The following is a 21,560-nucleotide window of genomic DNA, read 5'->3' on the forward strand; positions in this document are numbered from 1 at the left end:
GTTTACACTGTGTGAAATGCATAACTGAATATTAATCAGAAGCACAAATGGGGAAGGTGTGGGAAACGAGCTGTATGCTGCACACTGCAGGAGAAGACCGCTTTATTGGTAGTCACAAAAGGGTGGAGTTGGGAGGGGCGTGTGGGTGATATCTCATGGGTGGCAGCGGTAGGAGGAGGAGGGGGAGGCAGCCATGCTGTATTTGATAGAGAATGAGTGTCACTCTGTGTCGTTCCGCTGTCAGGCGAGCTGTGTGCTTCACTGAAGGGTGACAGAAAAGAGACAGAACCGCACTGCTGCTGTCATGGCCACTCTGCCTCTCAGTTTTCAGCTGTGGGCAACGGGCTGGTGTAACTGGCTGCAGGCTGCTGGACCTGAGTGGTTAATCACATAATTTTCACTATGTATGTGGAAGCAAGTCAAAGCCAACTGTTGGCTAAAGGTCTTATTTACAGAACTCTACATGGAGGAGGCAGGAATTAATTTGTAAAGGTCAGTTGTAGCCTTGGCCACACTTTAAATTTCTGTCTTATTTACAGTATTTATACATCTTGAAAGGTTAGGTCTAGTAAATAACAAGAAATAGATCAGGAAGGTAAGTTGAAGTTGGCACACAATCTGTACAGTGCAGAGTCCCATCAGAGCACAGCATGGCTGGTAGACTTTGGGAAGAGAATAACGCTATGCTACGCAGGCCTGACTTTCTCCTTTCAGCTCCTGACTGATGAATCAAATGCAGTCAAGTGGAACCTCCCCAGCCTGAGGACATAGATTCAAAATAACCAGCCAGGGAAACTGCATCTCCTTGCTATCTAAAGAAGGTTATTGAACTATGACGGCTGATTTTTGTCCCCTGTGCTGCTATTTCACTTAGGAAATATTCCTCATCGCTTATTTCTGTGGTCCATATTTCATTTTACATATTTCTGTTTTACTGCCCTATGGATTTATTTAGTTTTTAAATCAATTCTCTATTGCTCTTTTTTCACCACCACCTCTACACTACAATTTAAAAGTAAGCAAACGCATTCAAGTGTGTTCACACACACACACATACAGAGAAGTGTTGTTGTGGAGATATATGACATTATATGTTAATACATGTAAGCATATTATTTAATTAGGTTTTTTTTTCAATAATTCAGGACTATTTGTCTGATTTTCTTCCTTTTCATGTAATTTTAAATCATGTTCATTGGACTAACAGGCAAACATCTGACACAGCACATCCCACAGGGTAATTGGGAAATGGTTCTCCGTGTCTGCCTCTCATATATACTGTATGTATTTTACCTTCAGCAGACCAGGAAGTGTGCTGTTTCATTGATGGGTAAAGTGGACCCAAACAGAAGGTTAAGAATATTGCTGCTGGAATTTAGATGCAGCTCATAGTTATTATGGCATTATGTAATGTATCACAGGTATGCGAAACATTCTCGAGTTTATGTCAGATTGGTAAAGTGAATGACATCTGAAAAGCCTGAATGTGGAGTAATAAAGTGCAAAGTCTCTAGTTCACAGCATCAGACAATTTTATGGTGGCTCATATTTAAGTGCTGTATTCAGGAGCCGGGAAGGTGACTCTGAATATTGTATAGTTATGAGTATAATGCAGAGGAATAAAAACAAGAAGAATACCTACACCATTTTGGCTTTCATCAGACAGCACAGTCATGTTTGCCTTAATATTTATGACCTCTAGGGCTACCGCAGTGTCTGGACAGCATTAAAGTCTGCCCCTTGCCCTCTATAAATATATTCTTTATGGGCAGGGAAGGGAGGGAGATGCCGTAATAAGCTATTACATGGATGAGTTGCATTTCTTAACTTCGCCTGCCTTTTATCAACCAAGATCCTGCTCAGTGACCCACAGAGACCGTCAGAGCTGAACATCTGTTTGGCAAACCTCCTCCATACACCTCTCCTCTGTGACAGACTCGGCTCTTAACTGCCATGCTGATCCATCACAACTCGTTGTCCCTCCTCTCCATAATTGTCTGTCCGTCCGTCTGTATGCCAGAGACAAGGCCGGGCTATTGATCTCAACTCAATGGAGCAGGCTCAAGGTCTTTACAGCAAAGCTATGTTTTAACTGATTCCGGCTGAAGGAGAAACCCGCTGTCAGACCAAGTTTTGTCACAGTGCGACAAGGTCTGTGCTTAGTTGTGGGGGACCGACTGCCAATGTTAATGGTGCAGCTTGGTAGAACTGAATTATGTTCTGAATGTAAACCCAAGGCACCAAAAAGAAGCAATTCACTAGGCTTGATGCAGGAGTAGCTGTTTCTTGTTTGTGCAGAAACACACACACAAAAAACACTATGCTCAGGGACTGTGCCAATGATCAACAACAGCTGGTTTACAGTAGCCCATGATGGCCCAAATTAGACACAAGGTACAGTATTGTATTACTGTAGAGACTGATAATGTCCCTGTGTGCCTGAGGGAGTGTATTCAAACATATTCAGTTTACAATGATATAAAACAGAATATACCCAGCAAATATTCACATTTGAGAAGCTGGAACCATTTTTGGTGTTTTGCTTACAAAATAACTCGAACCATTAATGGATTATCAAAATTGTTGCCAATTCATTTTCTGTCAGCCAGCTAATTGTTTCAACTCTATTTAGAATATTTACCTTCATCTGAGAAATAATGCAATCTCTAGAGATTTCCTTATGCTTGATTATTATAGATAAATCAGAGTACTGCATATTTTTATATCCTGATCACAAAAAGTCAGGATGAATTAGGGCTGCAATTAGCAATTATTTTCATTAGCGATTAAACTACCGATTATTGTCTCTAGAAATCAATTACTATTTAAGCCTGTTTATAATTTCCCAGAGCACAGGTGACATCTTCTAGTTACTTGTTTTAGTCAAACATCAGTCTAAAACCCCAAGATATTCAGTTTACTATCATACATGGTAAAGAAAAGCATCAAATCCTCACACTGGAGAAGCTGGAATCCAAGAAAAAGGACAAAAAAATAAAGGGTTATTGAAATAGTTACCAATTAATATCCATAGATTAATCAACTAATCATTTCAGCCCTAGATGACCAACTACAAAACAAAGTATGCCATGTCAAAATCATATGTTAATTATTTTGTGATCGCAATAAAACAATGAGAAAATAAGTTCAGCCAAATCGTCTACAGCCTTCCACAGACAGGAGTGGGGATAAGGAAAGACAGTAGGTACACAACAGGTGAAAGGCAATGTAAGAGACTCAGAGAAGGGACTGACATACTGGGCTGGGTGGTGGCGCTCTAACCTTCCTGTCAGAGTGAACCTCTTGGCTGGCGCCAGTATATGGCTGGGGGTTAAGCTGGCCTGTAGACTGTGCACTCTGGAAGGTGGGGTGTTAATTTCCACATTGTGGTGAAGGTCATGTGGTGCGATGATCACATTAATAATGTAGGAGTGAGCCAGAGGAGCAGCTAAGGCCAAGACCAACAGGTCAGCCAAGTCCGGTCAAGTGGAACCAAGGAAGTTATGTGGCCAAGTAGATGTTGCTTTTTCATCATATTTTTATATCAAGATGTGCCTGATAGAGATTTTTTCCTGATCTCAGGTGCCAACTCCTAAGTTTTATCCAATGCCTGGATGGTCATATCATGTTTTTAGGCTCATTTAGTGCTCACAGATCTAAACAAAGAGAAAATTCTTGTTATTCACAGGTTCAAACACCTTTGGATCAAAAATAAAAATAATGTTGTGTGAGTAAAGACAAAAGATCTATAGCCTTTGACACAATAAGGAATAGAGAAAGATTTAAGCACACACTTGGTACATGTGAATGAATCATTTATGTGTGACATTCGTAGATACATCTGTTTATACTGTTAATGATAACACTCTAGGACATAGCATGATAACACCTGTCCACTACCATTCATCTTCATTTGTCTTGGTCGAGGTGCTAACGAAAACAGAGTGACTCAGAGAGGATGAGAGAGAGAGATGTAGAGGGAGTTCAGTCCAGGTAAGAATGATACACCTTCCTCCATTTCTGGAGGAGGGTTTATTTTCCATGTTTGCATTTGTTGCTTGATGGACTTTGGAGAGGAAAGCGAAATTATGTGCGGTATCCTCCTCAAGGTTGTGAACTCCATTGTGAAGGAGTCACATCCACTTCAAACCCCATTCGCTTTTTTCAGATCCTTCTTAACCTTTTACCATCTCCATCTCCAAGACAATAACACCTTGTAGAGACACACAATAAACAAAATGCATGTGGGAAATTCATATATCACTCTTTCGTGATTGCATTTTTTTCCATAAGTTTGCTCTCATCCAAAACTTTTCCCAAGATGTTCGTTTTTTGCTTTCTTGCTCTCAGAGGTTCTTGATTGGGGTTTCAGCCCAGATGGGTGTCTATAGTCTGCTGTGGTCATTTCAACACTTGGTGATCAGTGGTTGAGTGGGAGTTCTGAGGAACCCAACCAAGCAAATTGTGCTGATGCAGCAGTGTTTTGTTGCTGATTTATAATATACCTATTTCTCAGATCCTATAGGACAGTGGCTCACAAACTTTTTTATCTGATATACAAACACTGTCAGATGAGCTCAAATACTCCTTTATCAACACCGCCTGTCAAATTCCAAATATGTTCATTTGAATTTATTTAATTTGGATGTTTTTTTAACACTATTCATTATATAAAAGTAAATATTGTTAGAAGATTAGTTTCAAACACAGTGATCCTGGAATTGATGCGGTCAATGCTTGGTCTCTTTTTGTCTTTGTTTTATTAGGTTTAATCAAGTTTGCATTCGTACTACTACCACTTGGAGTGGCAGAAGCTGGACATTTCAATCATTTATCCAATACTTTTAGCTATTTTGACTTTTTTGCTCTCTTGCTAATTAGTTTTTATGCACTCTCAATCACAGTACAAGGTGTTAAGGTGTTACAACGGACTCTTAGAGGGAGGTGTGTCCTGTGCAGACAGCTTATCGTAGCTAGTAGTTTATTGGTCATTGTGACAATAAACATAGTTATACTAGATGCAATAAGATCACCCCTTCATCAATTTGTGTATTCATTTTGCTCCTATACACATGTATACATTTTCTCATTCATCTGCTCGGAGATGCTCAGATATTCACAACTGTGCAACTATACACACATAAGCACATATTGTAAGAAGGCATGGCCATGCATACACACTTACGAGGCTGAAAACACACATTTTTGTGCAACTAAACTACAACAGGCACACATGTAGTAACCATTCTCCACTGAGTCATAACCTAATTAACCATTCCAACCCTTTAGGCTTGCTGGCTCAACATTGGACAGTGCAAATAAAGAAAGTGGCTAATTGTTTGGCCAGAAGAGAAAGGTAAAGAGCTCAACAATTCAGTCAACTGTCTGTAAGTGGGCATTTTTCACACAAATTACAGGCCAAAGAGCCAATGCTCTCTCTCCTTGCTGCATCAATCACCACTCAAGCTGTTGCTTTTACCCACAGCCACAATCCATTTTCAAATAGGCAGCCAGCTTTGGCTGTCAGATGAGTGAGACTAGGTCTTGTCAGAGTGACGGGGGGGGTGGGGTCGAGAAATTTACAGAATAAATACAGAAAAACAGTATACTGTAGGTGGGCAACAAGTTCAGAAAGTGAAAGTAAGAAACAACTCAGCAGTGCTCGCTAAATGGATGCCATCTGGCCCTACTAGGGAGGTAATTTGTGTAAAGAGGGGAAAAGATGCAGCCATGCTGGCAGGCAAGCCAGCGGGTGAACACAGCCAGAGACAGCCAGAGGGACAGGTCCTGCAGCTGCACAAATCTTTCTGTCTGTATCTTTATTTCGTGTGACAGAAATGCATGCAGCCAGCATGACAAGTGAGGCTTACCGAGATGGAGTTTTTATTGTTTACCTGGCCGCAGGGATAAGAGGGGTTGGCTGGAGAATCTACCTGCAAGTGAGAAAAGCTGGGGAAAGACTTAAGTAATTTTTAAAAATTTGTAAATTTAAAAAATGTGTCTGTGTGTATACATGAGTGTCACGGTGCAGTGCACAGATGTATGATTGAGAGACTGAATAAAACTGCATAGTAATGGTGAAGGACAGAAGAGGAAGGATTTGTAAAAAAGATGGAAAAGCAATGTGAGCTACTTCCAATTTTAGTCAAAGGACTGCCTAAGGTTTTAAATGATCCAAACCTGCAGATAAAATATACAATGAAAAGTTTATCAGTAAGGAAGTCCAGGACTGACTTTCATATATCACCCATCACTGTCCCCACAGAATGAATTGGTTGTGTTGTCCTGGAGGATTTCTGCGGGACTGGCCGGGGCAGCCTGCAGTGACAGAAAGGATTAGGCCCAGTGCCGATGACTTCATTTGATTGGCTCTCTCAGCGCAAAGGCCTGTCTATCACCATAAATCACAAGCCACAAATCCTTTCAAAAAACAGTACACATATTTAGCAGAGGTTTTATCACAGCCAGCAATTGAAAAACAGATTGAAGACTGTGGCGACCATGCTGCCAGAAAGACTTTCAGGTTTGCAGCTTCCTAGAGGCCAGACATGTGACAGGCAGAGTATCTTTGTCCAGGAAGGCTCATTTCACAGTACACTGGGGAGATTATTGTGTTGCCTCTTTCATAATCCTAACAGGATTTTTGCAGATTCAAGGATTTGCTACATTTGATACGAAATGTTGGCAGTCTGCTCTCTGGGCTGACAGGATTTCTCAGTGACTGAATGGGAAATATGAGTATGCAACATGACTTTATATACATATGTATGTAAAATTAGATATAGCAGTAATTGAAACTGAAAGATCTACCATCTTTACACTGCATTATCTTTTCTAGTGTTTTTGGTCCAAAATATTTTTAGCTATGGTTAAGATGTATCTTGTCACAAAGCAGAGCAAAGCATAAAGTAGTCTAGTTTTAAATGGCAAAAATATTGTTTGTTTTGGACGGTTCTGTTATCTGTTATACAGTGAATTTTCACAGACACACAGTGTGTCTGCTGTGTCACTCTCTGTCACCACTGATATAACACATGAGTGATTACACCTAGGCCCAGTTCATTAGAAATATAACATTTAAAGTAACACTTTTTTAAATTTTGTTTGTCATTTGAACCACAATTGAAGAAAACATCACCTCAGGATCACTTTTCTACCATGAATTGTTCATGTGTGAACACAAGTGCAACTGTGAATTGTTGGTCATCGTACCCACCACTGGTATTGTCCTCTTTTACTGTCTGGCCAAATTCCAGTCAAAGTCATTCATCCCTAAGATTCAAAGATTGTTTGCAGTTCCTAATTACACTTTTAATACATTACCCTATAGTGAATTTGACTGTATATTTTATAAAATACAAATTAATTGGCACTTTTTATTATGTATTGCATTTGTTAACTAGACTATTTGTGACTGTGTTTGACTATTTGTTTGTGTGAGCCATGTTAGCAGCTCTATGAGGCTGTATTTATGCTCAGTGGTGCTTTAAACTAAATGCTAATGTTAGCATGTTAATTATGTTTATCATTTTGTACAGATGATGGTGCTAGAGGGAAAGTCAGGGGATCACCAATGTCAATAGGATTCAATGTCTGGGGCCCATGAATGTCATCCAATAGTTGTCGAGAGAATTCATCTCGCTAGGGAGAAAATCTTGTAGGGTATCTGAGTTCCTTTGATGATAATCAGCCTAAGATTACTGCCATTACTGCTGCCATACATAGCTTAAGCGTACATTATCAAAAGTAATAAAAGTCTATTCAGAGCAGTTTTCTAATATGGTACCACCACAAACGGAGCAACAGAGCAGTATATGGTGGTGCAAACTCCTCAAAAGGGAAAATCAATATTAGATTGAATTCACAAAATGCCGCCGCTGATGCATTCTGATGTTCATTAATTATTTAGTCAGCTAGAGGATATAAACTCGGCCGGTCTGTCTGTTAGTCATAAATAATCACTGAGATAGTGCTCACCTATTGTCTGGCTTCTCAAGGCAGTGATCCAATAACATACAGTCACTTATGACGCTCCTCAATTTCCAATTAGCGCTACACAACTCCCAAGTTTCTGCAGTTGATTCCATCTCTGATTCAAATTACAATTTATAATTCGGGCATTTACCAGACGCAGTTAATCAGAAGGCTTAACAATTAGTGCAACAGTAAAATAAGTGAAAATTCCTCAAGCATCAACAGGGTAAGTAGCCAGATAATTCAGAGTGCCATGTGGAAGTGCCATGCTAATTGTCACTGAAATGGACTCTTAATAACCATAATTAGGAATCTCCATTTGAGAAGCAGCATCCAAAAGGCTAAGCCACAACTCCTGCATGTGGGAATAGGCTAAACTAATTAAGTCTGAATAATGTTGCACGAGCAGAAATACTGTTGCATTCATTTACCCTAAATGCATAAATCAATGTTGTCAAATTCAATGTCCTCTATATGATTATGCCTATTGATTGAAGTTAACTATTGTATTAAAGAGGCTATGCAGTGTATACCACATCACTAGTTCTTCATATTTTCCTGCAATATTCCCTACTAATGCATTTAATCAAATTTATAAATGCTTAATTCACCAAGCAAGACATTAACGTTCAACAGACTATGGTTTTTTGTGTTTGTGTTATGGAAAGTGATGCATAATTAAGGACTAACAATGTTAACCAACTCTACCCTTTTTAAACATGTATCCTCAAGGTCTCAGCAAGATTTTTAGAGGCTATTTGTATTAAAGGATTTCTATCATTTTGAAAAGATCATATTTTCTCTGATTGATATGGTCTAAGAGAGTTGCACAATGAAATAAGGCGCTCTTTAGCATCATCCTCTATTAGCCAAGGATCATGCTAATTGTTTCAACAAGGAGAGACAACCTCCACAGAACAATTTAAGTGCAGTTCAGATAATAAATTGAATTGAACATTAAGCTAAACTAAAAGTAAAGAACAGCTGAGTAAATTGAGCAAATGTGTCGGCTGGCAGCAGGGATTGTAAGTGTATGCCGTTGGTACTGTGGCCGACAAGGGCAAACACACTGCAACTTAAGAAAACATATTACGCAAATAGACAAATCACAACCAAATTAAGAAAACATTTTCCTCAATTTGACAACACATAAGCAGCATTTTGAAAAAACATGCTGCAAATGCACACAACACAACCAAATACAGAAAGTCTTTCCAGTGGACACTAAAATGGTTTGTGACTCACGAAGGTCCGTATCATCCATTCATTGTTTTTCTGTTATTTAGTTTTTAGTTCTTTCTCCACTTTGCGCAGTCTGATCTGCAGTGTACACTTACCTCGCAGGAGCACGCAGATTCAAAGAAAAAGTTTGTAAAGCATTTTTTAAACTGAAAATTATGGTAAATTTGAAGGAATATGAAAAAAAAATGTTGGAAAACTACTGTTAATCAGAGATAATAACCAGGTTCATCAGTGATGACAGACGGACTGTCTAAAGTGTGTGTTTCTGGTCTAATAATAACCTATATGATTATCATGCAGGCTACATGCCATCTGTCAACACTGGTGGTAGGATAGTGAAGGTTAATATCGGTCATAAACACTAAATCTCACAAATGATTAAAATTACTGACAGAATTCCACTTTTTTTCTCTGCAAGATCTCGCGAGGTGCAGCGGTCACTTTTCGGCGCATGCTCTGAGTAACGCAGTAGCAGAAGTCAGAAATCCACAACATACAACAACTTCATGAGTCACAAACTGTGGCAACAACAAGCATGTCCAAGCCGTGTTCAGCACTTTTTAGTGACCTCTGGAAACACTTCTGTTGTCGCTGTGTGTATTTGCAGCGTGTTTGTGTATTTCGTTGTGTTGTGTGTATTTGCAGCATATTTTTTCTAAATGCAGCTTCTGTGTTGTCAAATTGATGTTTTCTTAATTTGCTTGTGTTTTGTCTATTTGCGTGTGTTTTCTGAAGTTGCAGTGCATTTGCCCTTGTCGGCCACCATACGTTCGCCACACAAAATGTAGGACAGCTACAGGAGAGGCAACTTACAGTATTTACCATCTCCTCAAGGGTTTTTCGGTGGTATGTCTAATTATCTTGAACAGGACTGCGGCTTTCAGCCTTTACTTTTTATTCACAATGGCTAAGATGTCCTTCATCTTTGCTAAACTAATTTGCCTTTTTCACGGCAAATTTCCTGCAGAACTTTGGTTGCCTGTCACTGTTGGAATTTATCTTTTTATTGAATTGTCTTAAAACACATTGCTGGCAATAGACATTTTTACTAATACTGCACATTTATACCAACTTGTTTTATTTCTCTGATTTCTCTCGCACCTTTGTATGAATTATGGTTACACTGCACACTGAGCTACCAGACTAGGTATACACTTCAGCTACATCCTGTGAAAACCAATAAATAAGACATCTTTATGAAGCTTATCATGCATATTTCTCAATGTTTTTAAAATATTAGAAACACCGTACAACATTGTGCAATTCAGTTCAACATAAACACAAACTATACAGCCTCCAACACGACCAAAGAGTTGCATGAACACCTCTCTGAGTACATGATGTACATGAAACTTAATTAAGATTTCATTGTATCCAATGTACTACCCAATAAACTGTATAAAATGCAGTGTCCTTCCAAGCTAATAATAACCCTTGTAGAATGCAGACAGGGACACTGGAGCAGAGCAGGTATGTGATGCCCTGACCTCTGGTGCCCGAGCAAATGTTGGCATCTGGCCACAGTGGCTGTGGGGAGATCGGAGAGCGTCTGGCCACATCACTATTCTCATCCACCTACTATCCCTCCGTCCACCCGAGCTTCAACAAGCTACTGAGGGGCGTAGTCATAGCAACGGGCAGGCTTGCCGATGCCCTTGGGGATCATTTCTTGACAGAATTCCTCAGCGTCCTCTCTCAGTAAAAGGTCGGTCCCTCTGCTGAATGGCTGTTTATCTTTGCAGACGTGTAAGCTTCGGTGTCCCCCGGCTACCTTCATTGCTCTCCCTTCTGTTCAGTTCTTCCTAGCCACTTATTTTGAATGCCAAAAATCATCTCTAAATTAAGTGAAGAATTTAAAGCAGTAAATTCTGTGTGCTATCTGCAAAGCCACAGGACAAAAACAGACAGAAGAGGGTGCATTGCTCTGTTTCTGATTCAATAGCAGTTATGTATGCTTGTATAACAATGACGTTGGTGGCACTGCACAATTTCAGCTGATCTTGATATGTACAAAAAGACTCAGGGACTATCAGAGTACAACAAAGGCTCTGTAAATAATGGAAAAGGTGTAAGTGCAAGCTATTCACAACAAGGATATTTATATTGTCTCTGTGCTGAGTTCACAAATCTTGGCTCCTCTGCACTGGAGAAGACGTGCTGAGGAGTTACTGACATTCATGATGACACACACCAATCACACACACCTGATGAACGGCTGGTCACTGGCACCTCCTTAAAGATCCAACAGAATGGGTGTCCTTCCAGCAACTGGAGAGGGAGACAGATGGTGGAAAGACAAAGACATTAGAGGGACAGAAAGAAAGAGAATAAATAGGAGAGAAGTGCACTGTCAGAATCCACTGGGAGAATCAAAGGAGAAAATAATCATGCTCAATCAAAAACATGTAATCCTTTTTAGAGGCAGAACCAGCTGGTGCAGCATCATTTGTCAGTGCTGTGCACCTTTGATACAGACAGATGATCCTTTGTAAGTCAGCTGAATATTGAATACAGAATTTTTTATTCAAATCTAATCTTTTTAAATCATTAGTATAATTGAAATTCAAAGCACATGTAGTGTAATGGATTTTTAGTCATGGCCTGAGCACAATATGAAGCTTATCTACGATACATCAACCCTCATCTGATACCATGACACTAGGCAGAGATCAGTAATGCATCACTGGAATTGTAAATGAGCCATGCTCCCCCATAAGCCACTGTTATCAGAAACAACAAGTGACAAGAATATGAATCTGAACTATTGACTAATGTGGCTCAGCCTCCTGTTACTGACAGTTTGTTCTCTGCCTGTGGCACTCAGAAAGGTATTTGCTCTCAACAGTGTATCCCTGCATAATAATGCTCAACAGTGCTGTCGTGCTCTTTATCCGTCTCTCTCTGTTTTAGCCCATCTGCACCATTAACATCACAATCAGTGCCTCATCTTTAGTCAGCAATCATCATTGTCCTAGATCACAGATATGAACATAAATATCTGTCTCTCTATTCCTCGCACAAACACTTCCATTTTTTATGCCACAAACACAGAAACCCACATGCCATATACACACACACTCACACACAGTCTTTCAGTAATCTTGCTTTCACTGCCTCCCACACAGGCATCTGTAAAAGAGCATGTGTGGTTCACAGCAGTAGTGTGGTCCACACTAGGAGAAGCTGGCAGATTCAGAGACCTTAATGTGTTACATACTCTATGTGCATTATGTTATAGGTCCTTGATAATTGCAGTTTCTCTAAAGGCCTGAAATGTCAGATGCTTTTAGCAACGTAAATGCCTACATTTTTGATTCCATCTTGTGCATTTTTCAATACAACGCAGAAGGCAAGGCAAATTTATTTATATAGCACATTTCATACCCAAAGGCAACCCAAAGTGATTTACAAAAAACACAGGCAAAAGCACAAAAAACTAATTCTAAAAACAACAAAAGCAAGCAAGCAGGAGCACATAGAATAAAAACAATAAAAGCAAACAGACAAAAAAACACACACAATAAGAACAATAAAAACAATGAAACAAACAATAAAAATCACACAGAATAAAAACAATAAAACAAACAAAACTAACTAATAAACAAATTAGTTAGTTTGTTAAGAACAGGAATACATTAAAAATAAAAGAATAAAACAAAAGGAGAAAACAAGCAAATAACATAGTTAAGGATTAAAAAGAAAATACATTCAAAAGTCAGTAAAACAAAAGCGAGTAAATACTTACAGACTAAAATGAAATTATGTATAGTTATACGTAGTCAGGAAGCTGGTTCCCCAGGTGGGGAACATAGAAACTAAAAGCTGCTGTATCTTGCTTGGTTTGATCCTGGGAACACTGAGTAAACCTGTTTCAGATGACCTGAGGGTCTGGATGCTTCGTAACGTACAAGTAAATCAGAGATGTATTTAGGAGAGACCATTTAGTGCTTTGTGAACAAGTAATATGATTTTAAAATATATCCTTTGACACACAGTGTTACGGACAGACAGGCAGGAGACACTGATATGTGGACAGCTAGTTCTTTATTAGATTATAGATGGTGAAGACAGGTGTGCAGGTCTGGAGATGGGAAAGTCCGTTGGAGGGAAGACTCGATGGTGTGGAGATCGCTGGAGAGGGAGATCGCTGGAGAAGGGAAGTAGGGAACATGTAGAGTCGCATGGGCAGTCCTTGTACCAAACAAGGTCAGACAACTGGCTGAGGTGAGTGCTGGGCTTTTTATGCTGGCTGTGATTAGGAGCTGATGGGGAGGAGTGTGATAGGGAGTAGGTGTGCTTCATTAGCTGACGGTGGAGCCTGGTGGGGCCGAAAAACCCTGCAGACGTGGTGGTCGTTCTCCACCACGGGGAGCAGGTTGATCCGGGCGGATGTCCGGGGGTTGGGCATGTGCGGAGCTGGGAACTTCGGGTGGACGACCTGGAGCCTGGACAGGTGTGGAGTTGGGAGCCTCGGACGGACGACCCAGAGCCTGGGCAGTTGTGGAGTTGGGAGCCTCGGACGGACGACCCGGAGCCTGGGCAAGTGTGGAGTTGGGAGACTTGGACGGACGACCCGGAGCCTGGGCAGGTGTGGAGTTGGGAGCCTCGGACGGACGACCCGGAGCCTGGGCAGGTGGGGAGTTGGGAGCCTCGGACGGACGACCAGGGGACTGGCCTGGCGCGGAGCTGAGGACCTTGGGCGAACGACCCGAGGGCTGGCTTAACCACTGGGCGGTGGTACAGGCGAGCAGCTGGGCGGCGATACAGACAAGCGGCTGGGCGGCGGTGCAGGTGAGCGGCTGGGCAGCTGGGCAGCAGTGCAGGCAAGTAGCTGGTTAGCCTGCTGATGATTGGCAGACCAGAGAGCAATCTGGTGACTGCATGGACCACCTCGAGCCAGACGGGTACCCCGGTAGGGATTTTGCCCTGTGGACTTCTTGTGTCTTCTTGGCATGGCATAAAGGGAGGTGATGGAGTGACTGAGGGAGTGCAGGTATTAGTCCTTCGGTATGGTGCGACCTTCTATTACAGACAGACAGGCAGGAGACACCGATATGTGGACAGATAGTTTTTTATTAGATTATAGATGGTGAAGACAGGTGTGCAGGTCTGGAGATGGGGAAGTCTGCTGGAGGGAAGACTCAATGGTGTGGAGATCGCTGGAGAGAGGAAGTAGAGAATATGTAGAGTCACATGGGGAGTCCTTGTACCAAACGAGGTCGGAAAACTGGCTGAGGTGAGTCCTAGGCTTTTTATGCTTGCTGTGATTAGGAGCTGATGGTGGAGCCTGGTGTATCCGTGACACACAGAAAGCCAGTGCAGTGATTTAAAGACAGATGTAATATGCTCCACTTTCTTGGTGTTCTGGTCTCTGAATGATTTTTTACTGAGACCTGTGACAATAGTCTAGCCTGCTGAAAATAAACGCATTAACAAGTTTTTTTGTATTTTGTTTATCCAGAAATCCTTTAATTCTTGCTATGTTTTTAAGGTGGTAGTAGGCTGATTTTGTAAGTGTCTTTATGTGGCTGTTGAAATTTAAGTCAGAATCCTACACCCAGATTTCTGACTTGATTTGTAGATTTTATTTCATAGATTCAAGGTGAGCACTGACTTTTCATCTCTCTTGTTTGGGGCCAAAAACAAAAATTTCAGTTTTACTCAGCAAGTGTAAGGGACTGTAGTCCTGTGGTGACACTTTTATGTAGAGTGGTGTGTCATCTGCATAAGTATGGTAGTATTTGTACCAATTTAGCACAGTGCCAGAAAGTACCACCCATTTTTCTAATCTGTCGAGAAGTATGTTATGGTCAACCGTGTCGAATACTGCACTGAGGTCCAGTAATACCAAGACCGAGATTTTGAATGTGTCACTGCTCAGATGAATGTCGTTTAAAACTTTAACAAGTGCAGTCTCAGTGCTGTGATGTTATCACAATCTGGACTGAAAAGCATTAAAAAATTGTTTTGCACCAGGAAAGCATTAAGTTGCTGAAAAACAACCTTTTCAATGATCTTTCCTAAAAAAGGTAGGTTTGATATGGGCCTGTAGTTATTTATTACTGATTCATCCAGATTAGACTTTTTTAAAAGCGGTTTAATAACTGCAGTCTTCAGGGCCCTGGGAAAAAGGCCTGACTGAAGAGAACTACTGACTATCTTTAGTACATCTGATGCAATGCAGTTAAAAACATCCTTAAAGAAGCTTGTAGGCAGAGTGTCAAGGCAGCAGGCAGTAGGTCTCAGGTTTCGAACAATTTCTGACAATGTTGCATAATCTATGGGGTAGAAATTTGCCACATTAACTAGATTAGTATTATGGGTAGACAGAGGTGACGTGACTATTTTGCCCGAGATGGAGTTACAGACTTTTTGTCTTATCTTAAATATTTTATCTGTGAAAAAAGAAGCAGTCATTGCATGACTTGATGGATAGCAGTTCAGGAGGGAATGATGCTGAGGGGGTTGTCAGTCTGTCAACAACAGCAAACAAGGTGCGTGCATTATCATTGTTTTTATTAATAATTTCAGAGAAAAAGGACTGCTATAGCTGCGAAGTCTCTCTTTATAGATATCACAATGCACCTGGAGTTTGGTTTTTCGCCACCTGTGTTCTGCCTTTCTACATTCTCTTTTTTGAGCTTTTACCAGTGTGGCACCTTGTGAGGAGCCAAATGCAACTTGTTGACAGTGGAAGATGTCTGGGATTGTAATTTTGAATGTTACATTTTCAGCTTCATATTTGTCATTTTATTTTTCTGTTCCAAGATCACTCATTCCAAGATGTGCTTAGACAAGCTGTGGTTTCAATACAGAAAATGCTACAAAAGAGTATTTTGGCATACTATGGAGAAAGCAGGGTAGCTTATATCTTTGCTTGCATCCATTGTTTCTCTTGTGCAGGTGAATGATTGCGAAACAGAGAATAGCCTTTGCAGAGCGACCCTGTCCCATGCTACTCCCTCCTCTCAGGGAATGGCCAAGGTCCAGGATGGACACACGAACGCATATGACAGGTACATGGTGCTACACATGACCTTGACCTCTGCACAAAGAGAATATTCCTTATTTTAAAAATGCACATGGATATTTATTTTTATTTTTATTTATGAATGTGTGTGTGCATACATTCTGCAGCTCTGCAATGTTAGAGGAGAGCCAGGATGGTATGGACAGCGGCACCCTAAGTCCTGCCTCAGCTCGACAGGTCACCATCCAGCGCCACCCGACTCAAGGCTTCGGCTTCATTGCAGGCAGCCAGAGACCTGTCATTGTACGCTCCGTCTCTGCTGGTTAGTGTGTGTGTGCATGTGGGAAGGAGAGTTTTAGAATACAGGGAGAGTGATAGCACTTCCTATGATGACTCAAATTAAACTTTCCGTTTTACTGTATGTATATGACTTTGTATGCTGGTGGTGTGTCCCATCTTACTTGCAGACGGCCCCTCCTTTGGCAAGCTTCTCCCTGGAGACCAGATCTTGGCCATTAACGAGGAGACGGTGAGCGACGCGCCCCGAGAGAGAGTCATAGACCTTGTAAGGTAACATCCTTTACTGTCCCAGGAGGGGGGTGGGGGAGGGCCAGGGGACCAGCAACACGGGCGAGTGGAAGTAAAGAGGACACAGGTAAAGAGGGTGGATCAAAAGGAACAAACTGTTTCTTTTTACTGGTAATGCGTTTCATCGACACAGACCTGTGGATGAGTCAGTCCTTTTGCAGCTGAAGGACAGCATGGAAATGGCAGATATAAACCCAGAGAAGCTCTCCAAATACCATGCTGTCCATGGCGTTATCTAACCCACTCCACTCTCTGTTGTCTTTCCATAGACGCTGCAAAGACACTATAGTTCTTACTGTGCTGCAGCCCCATCAGGTAGTATAATGGGACACTCACTCTCTTTCATGTTCCTCTCCCTCAGGATTTCTCTTACTCTTCACCAGTCTTAACACTTTCCCTGTCACTCTGAATCATACAGAAACACTGTACAGTATTCTGTTCCAACAGCACACAATAATGCAGTGCAGACATGCATTAGTATTCATGGCCATACCTACACATTAGAGTAATTTCTTTTTCTGGTAACCCCTTTCAGAGCACCTCCATGTAGACACACAAACACCTACATGAGACCTTATTAAATAAAAATTGTGTGTGCAACCATCCATGTAGAGGAAATAGAAATATACCAGTTATTTAGCCAACTAACAGAACTGGATATATTTAAGTGATGAAATACTGATAAGATAGATAAGATTTAAATCTGTTTGTTTGTTTTTTTAAATTTCATAATTTGGATCCTAGAGTCCTATATTCATATGAGTTATGCAGCCGTTCTGCAAGGATTAGCCTATGTCTTGGCTCTAAGTGGCTAACATCTTTATTGTGCATAGACTAAAAGCAATTTAAACAATTTAAAAATATTTAAACTTCTAGAAGATGAGTTTCATGTTGAAAAGCAGGTTTGCAGTTGTCGCATTGCAGCAGCATTAGCCAGCTATCCAACACACGTCTCTTTAGCACTAGCAGTCACAGGGGCTTTTCTCTCATTTACGTCTCTTCTTTCAAGCTGATTTAAGAGTTCCTCTCTCTCTTCTTGTCCTCAGTCACCTAAGTCTGCCTTCATAAGTGCAGCCAAAAAGGCCCGCCTGCGAACCAACCCGCCTAAAGTGCGCTTTTCAGAGCAAGTGTCCATCAGCGACCCAGACTCAGTAAGTTCAACTATTCATGTTTCTCAGTGACATGTGCATGCAAACACATGCTGCGCCCCCCCCCCCCATTTCAGTCTGAGCTTCTTTACTGTGTAAGCCTTTGGTCCAGTGGTTTGGCCTCAAATAAATTTCTTTCCTGAGCTATCTGAACTTCTTTTCAAAGGCATTCAAACATAGTATCACATAGTGGTTGTTTGGCCATTAGTGTTCAATCTTACATTGTTGCACATGGTAGAGCTATCATGTTCTCAATATTTTACTTGACTAATCAACAAGCTACAAATAACATGTATGTGGCTTGGGTTACACTATTTCACATTTTGCAATTAAGACCTGCTATGTGGCATATGTATTAAGAGACTGTACACAAATGAATTACCAGGTGGTGAGGGAGGTCAGAAAAGGGAGAAGGTATTGTAATTTAAATTTTTGCTAAAGGGAGGGTTGTCTGATTTTTTTGAGAGAGCAGGGGAGGGTCTTTTAGTTTTTTAGCCCTTTTCTATTTCAAATTTTATATTTATGAGATTAACTATATAAAAAAGAGAGTTACATCAAAAAGATGGTTATCATGTGCCCCATAGAGGTGTTTTTCCATATGCAGAAGATATGGGGTGGGGTGAAAATACTGCGGTGTACAAGCCCTTCAGCACAGAGATGTCGTCTGTTTGTCGTTCACTCATTTGATGGCTATAATAACACTATATTTAGCAGATCTTTATTAAAAAATAGGGAGTGGCTGTATTTTGGCTGTATGTTTGCCATAAATATATATTAACTATATATTTTATTTTTTACAAAATTAAATATATATGATTCAGCACTCCCCATCACAATAATTTCCAAGGATCTGGGGGGGTGTTACACTGTAAATAAAGTTGGAGCACGAAGATGACAAGCAACGGATAATCAATAAAGAATCAGAAGTTAGAGGAAAGGGTATTTCATCATTCTATTTTCTATTTACCTGAACTTAATGGAAGAACGCAGAGAACAGGATTGCTCATCACATGGACCACCAGGTCTCTGTTAACCTTTGGATAAAGGAGTGATAGGCAGACAGCTCGAGCTCACTTTTCATTACAGCTGATTTTACCATCCACTCTAGCCAGGTAGTACCAGTAGTCAACATCATGTGAACCCAGAGATTTCCTTTATTAGACCTAAATTAAGACTTTAATTAAAGTGAGAGATATTCCCACAAACCAGCAAAGGCCATCAGCTCCATTAATGGTGAGAGCAACACTGTAGGGGGGCTGGATCTGCTCTCTGACTGAACTAATCTTCCTACCTGTTTTTCTCCCAGAATTGTGAATCCAACTGCTCAGGTGCTCAAGGCACTGTTGATGCAGAGATAGGAGGGGGATGCTATGATTGGTAATGATCAGATGATTCAGCCACCACCTCCCAACCCATGGCAAGACATTTCTTAATCTCGGTCTCCAGTGATCAGGAGCCACAGGCTGCTATTGATCATCGAAAGGCTTATCAGTGCTGCCCACCTAGCATGGTGTTTATTGAGAGAAAGAGAGGGGGAAAGGGATGAGACCATGGTGTTAAGCTGTGATTTGCCTCTCATACTTTCCCTGCATGTGACAAATCAGCTCCAGCTCACCCTCACTAACAATAACAAAGCTAGTAGCTTGTAATGGGAAGTGATAGACCTGTTTGTGGCATCTCTTCACTGGTCCACCCTTGCTTTAATGCTGCAGTATGGAGAAAGTTCTGCTCACTCATAACTCAGGCTTTAGTTGCTTCCAATCTGCACAGAAGAACAGCTTGTTGAGCCTTCTGAATACTTAAGTTATCCAAAAACAGACTGCCGGGCATCTGCTGTGGACACAGCTCTCCATTTCAACTAAATGCATTTTCTGAGATATATTGTTGCAATAAATCCACATCCCTTTACTATCATGGTGAATGTCTGCCTACTGTTCTTACAAATCCCATCATCAGATAAAAAAGGAAGAAATACAGGAAAAAGATAAGGATTTATTTTGTTTATGGAGGATTTCATTTGGACTACAAGGCTGTTTCCCTCTGCATCCTTGCCATGTATCACATTAAAACCCTATCTTTCCCGCTCATTACAACTGTGGTTCTTTGAAACTATATAATGAGAACTGAGTAATTTTCATATAAATCCCTCTGTAAGATAAAAAAAATAAAAAGGAGACAGCAACAGAATGGGAAGAGTGCCCGTCACATCACATCCTAGCAAGAATGAACTGAACTGCATATCATAACTTTTCTTATAACAAGTGCTTTGAGTAAAAGCAGTAACCTTGAATCAGGTCTCTCCTCTTATGCCTCCACTCACGAAACTCAGCAGTGAATGCTTTCAATCCTTGCACACCATCAAATTTTCTTTGCATGGCATACATATTGAATGGATAGACTGGATAAATTGAATAAGCTCTTCTTTGATTCTGATGCAATGCATGGGGTGGGAATCCTAAGGCAGAGTTTTGCTCCTTTTCACACTCTCCAGAGTTCAGTTAAAGAATCACATAAGGCATCTTTGTTTCTTAAACCTCCTCCTAAAGGACTTTTTTGTTTTTTTATTTTTTGCCTCAATAGCAAAGCACAGACCTACCATTACAGCTGATTGTATTTGTATTGTACAAATAATTCTTGATTACCTTTTTGGCACATTCTCACACATACCATCATTTTTTCCACTAAACCAAAGCTGTTTTCTCCTTCAATCTCTTTCAGACAATGCTCAAGGACGACTCCTTGCTACTCATACCAAATGTGTTGAAGGTGTTCTTGGAGAATGGACAGATTAAGTCCTTTACATTTGATAGCCGTACCACTGTTCGGGTATGTATTCACTACAGCTGTGCACTTGGGAAAGGTAACTGAATTTCAACATTATTGTGATTTTTCCTTAAAGAAGCTATAATCCAACGATGGTCGCTTGTAGTGATGAACCCACAGATACTTATCACCCAACTCTGCAGTTCTCCTCAGTTCTATGGAGCATGTTAGTGTCAACTTTAACTGTACCAGCCCAGCACCAAATAGCAGACAGACAAAGTTAGCGACAAGCTGGTGAACATAGTGGAGCATTTAGCAGCTAAAGAGCCAGAGATTTCCTTCAGGAGCTGGTAAAGACCAAAACAGAACTAGAAGGAGAGTGAATATTGGACTTACGTTCGTCAGGTGGCCAGAAACACAACTCCAAATGGATAACAGTGTTGCTCCGTGTCTGCTGGATGTGTAACTAAGCAAATGTTTGCAAACAAATAACTTTATGAGGTGATAATATTTTAAGGTTGTGCTTACAGCTTGAGGCGCTGCCCCCAATTGGCAAAAAATAAATAAATAATCATTTACTATAGGTTTAACATTTAGCCTCATATAATAAATACATGAAACATGAGCATACTATTGGGGACTTTTGGTGGTTTTTCCATGATATAATATTGAATTTCTGTGGATTTCTAACATTGTATACTATAATGATTGTTTTGGAACTTCGTGTGAAGCAATTATCAATAAAACTCAGGCAGACTTTCTCACATATGATTTCCTACACATCACCAAGGTCTGTCACACACAAATTAACACTTTAACCATAAATCGCTCAAGCCTTACTTTCAAGTTTATATCTAATAAGTAATTGCTTTGAG

General features: G+C 40.7%; 1 protein-coding gene across 5 annotated transcripts in view; it reads left to right on the plus strand.

Annotated features, from left to right (window-relative positions):
* Positions 1-21,560, plus strand: part of frmpd3 (FERM and PDZ domain containing 3) — an 82,769-nt gene that overhangs the window by 48,673 nt on the left and 12,536 nt on the right. For 4 of the 5 annotated variants that reach the window (XM_044205578.1, XM_044205577.1, XM_044205584.1 and 1 more), the window contains 6 exons: positions 16,120-16,232; positions 16,354-16,508; positions 16,654-16,756; positions 17,044-17,089; positions 17,821-17,925; positions 20,641-20,748. In XM_044205578.1, the coding sequence (XP_044061513.1) occupies positions 16,192-16,232; positions 16,354-16,508; positions 16,654-16,756; positions 17,044-17,089; positions 17,821-17,925; positions 20,641-20,748 (558 nt within the window). In that variant the 5' untranslated portion in view covers positions 16,120-16,191. Of the gene's footprint in view, positions 1-16,119; positions 16,233-16,353; positions 16,509-16,653; positions 16,757-17,043; positions 17,090-17,820; positions 17,926-20,640; positions 20,749-21,560 lie in introns of those variants that run through there. The other variant, XM_044205582.1, reaches the window with a different exon arrangement.

The sequence above is a fragment of the Siniperca chuatsi genome, linkage group LG8 (genome assembly GCF_020085105.1).
Source record: "Siniperca chuatsi isolate FFG_IHB_CAS linkage group LG8, ASM2008510v1, whole genome shotgun sequence".
In the NCBI taxonomy this organism is placed as follows: domain Eukaryota; kingdom Metazoa; phylum Chordata; class Actinopteri; order Centrarchiformes; family Sinipercidae; genus Siniperca; species Siniperca chuatsi.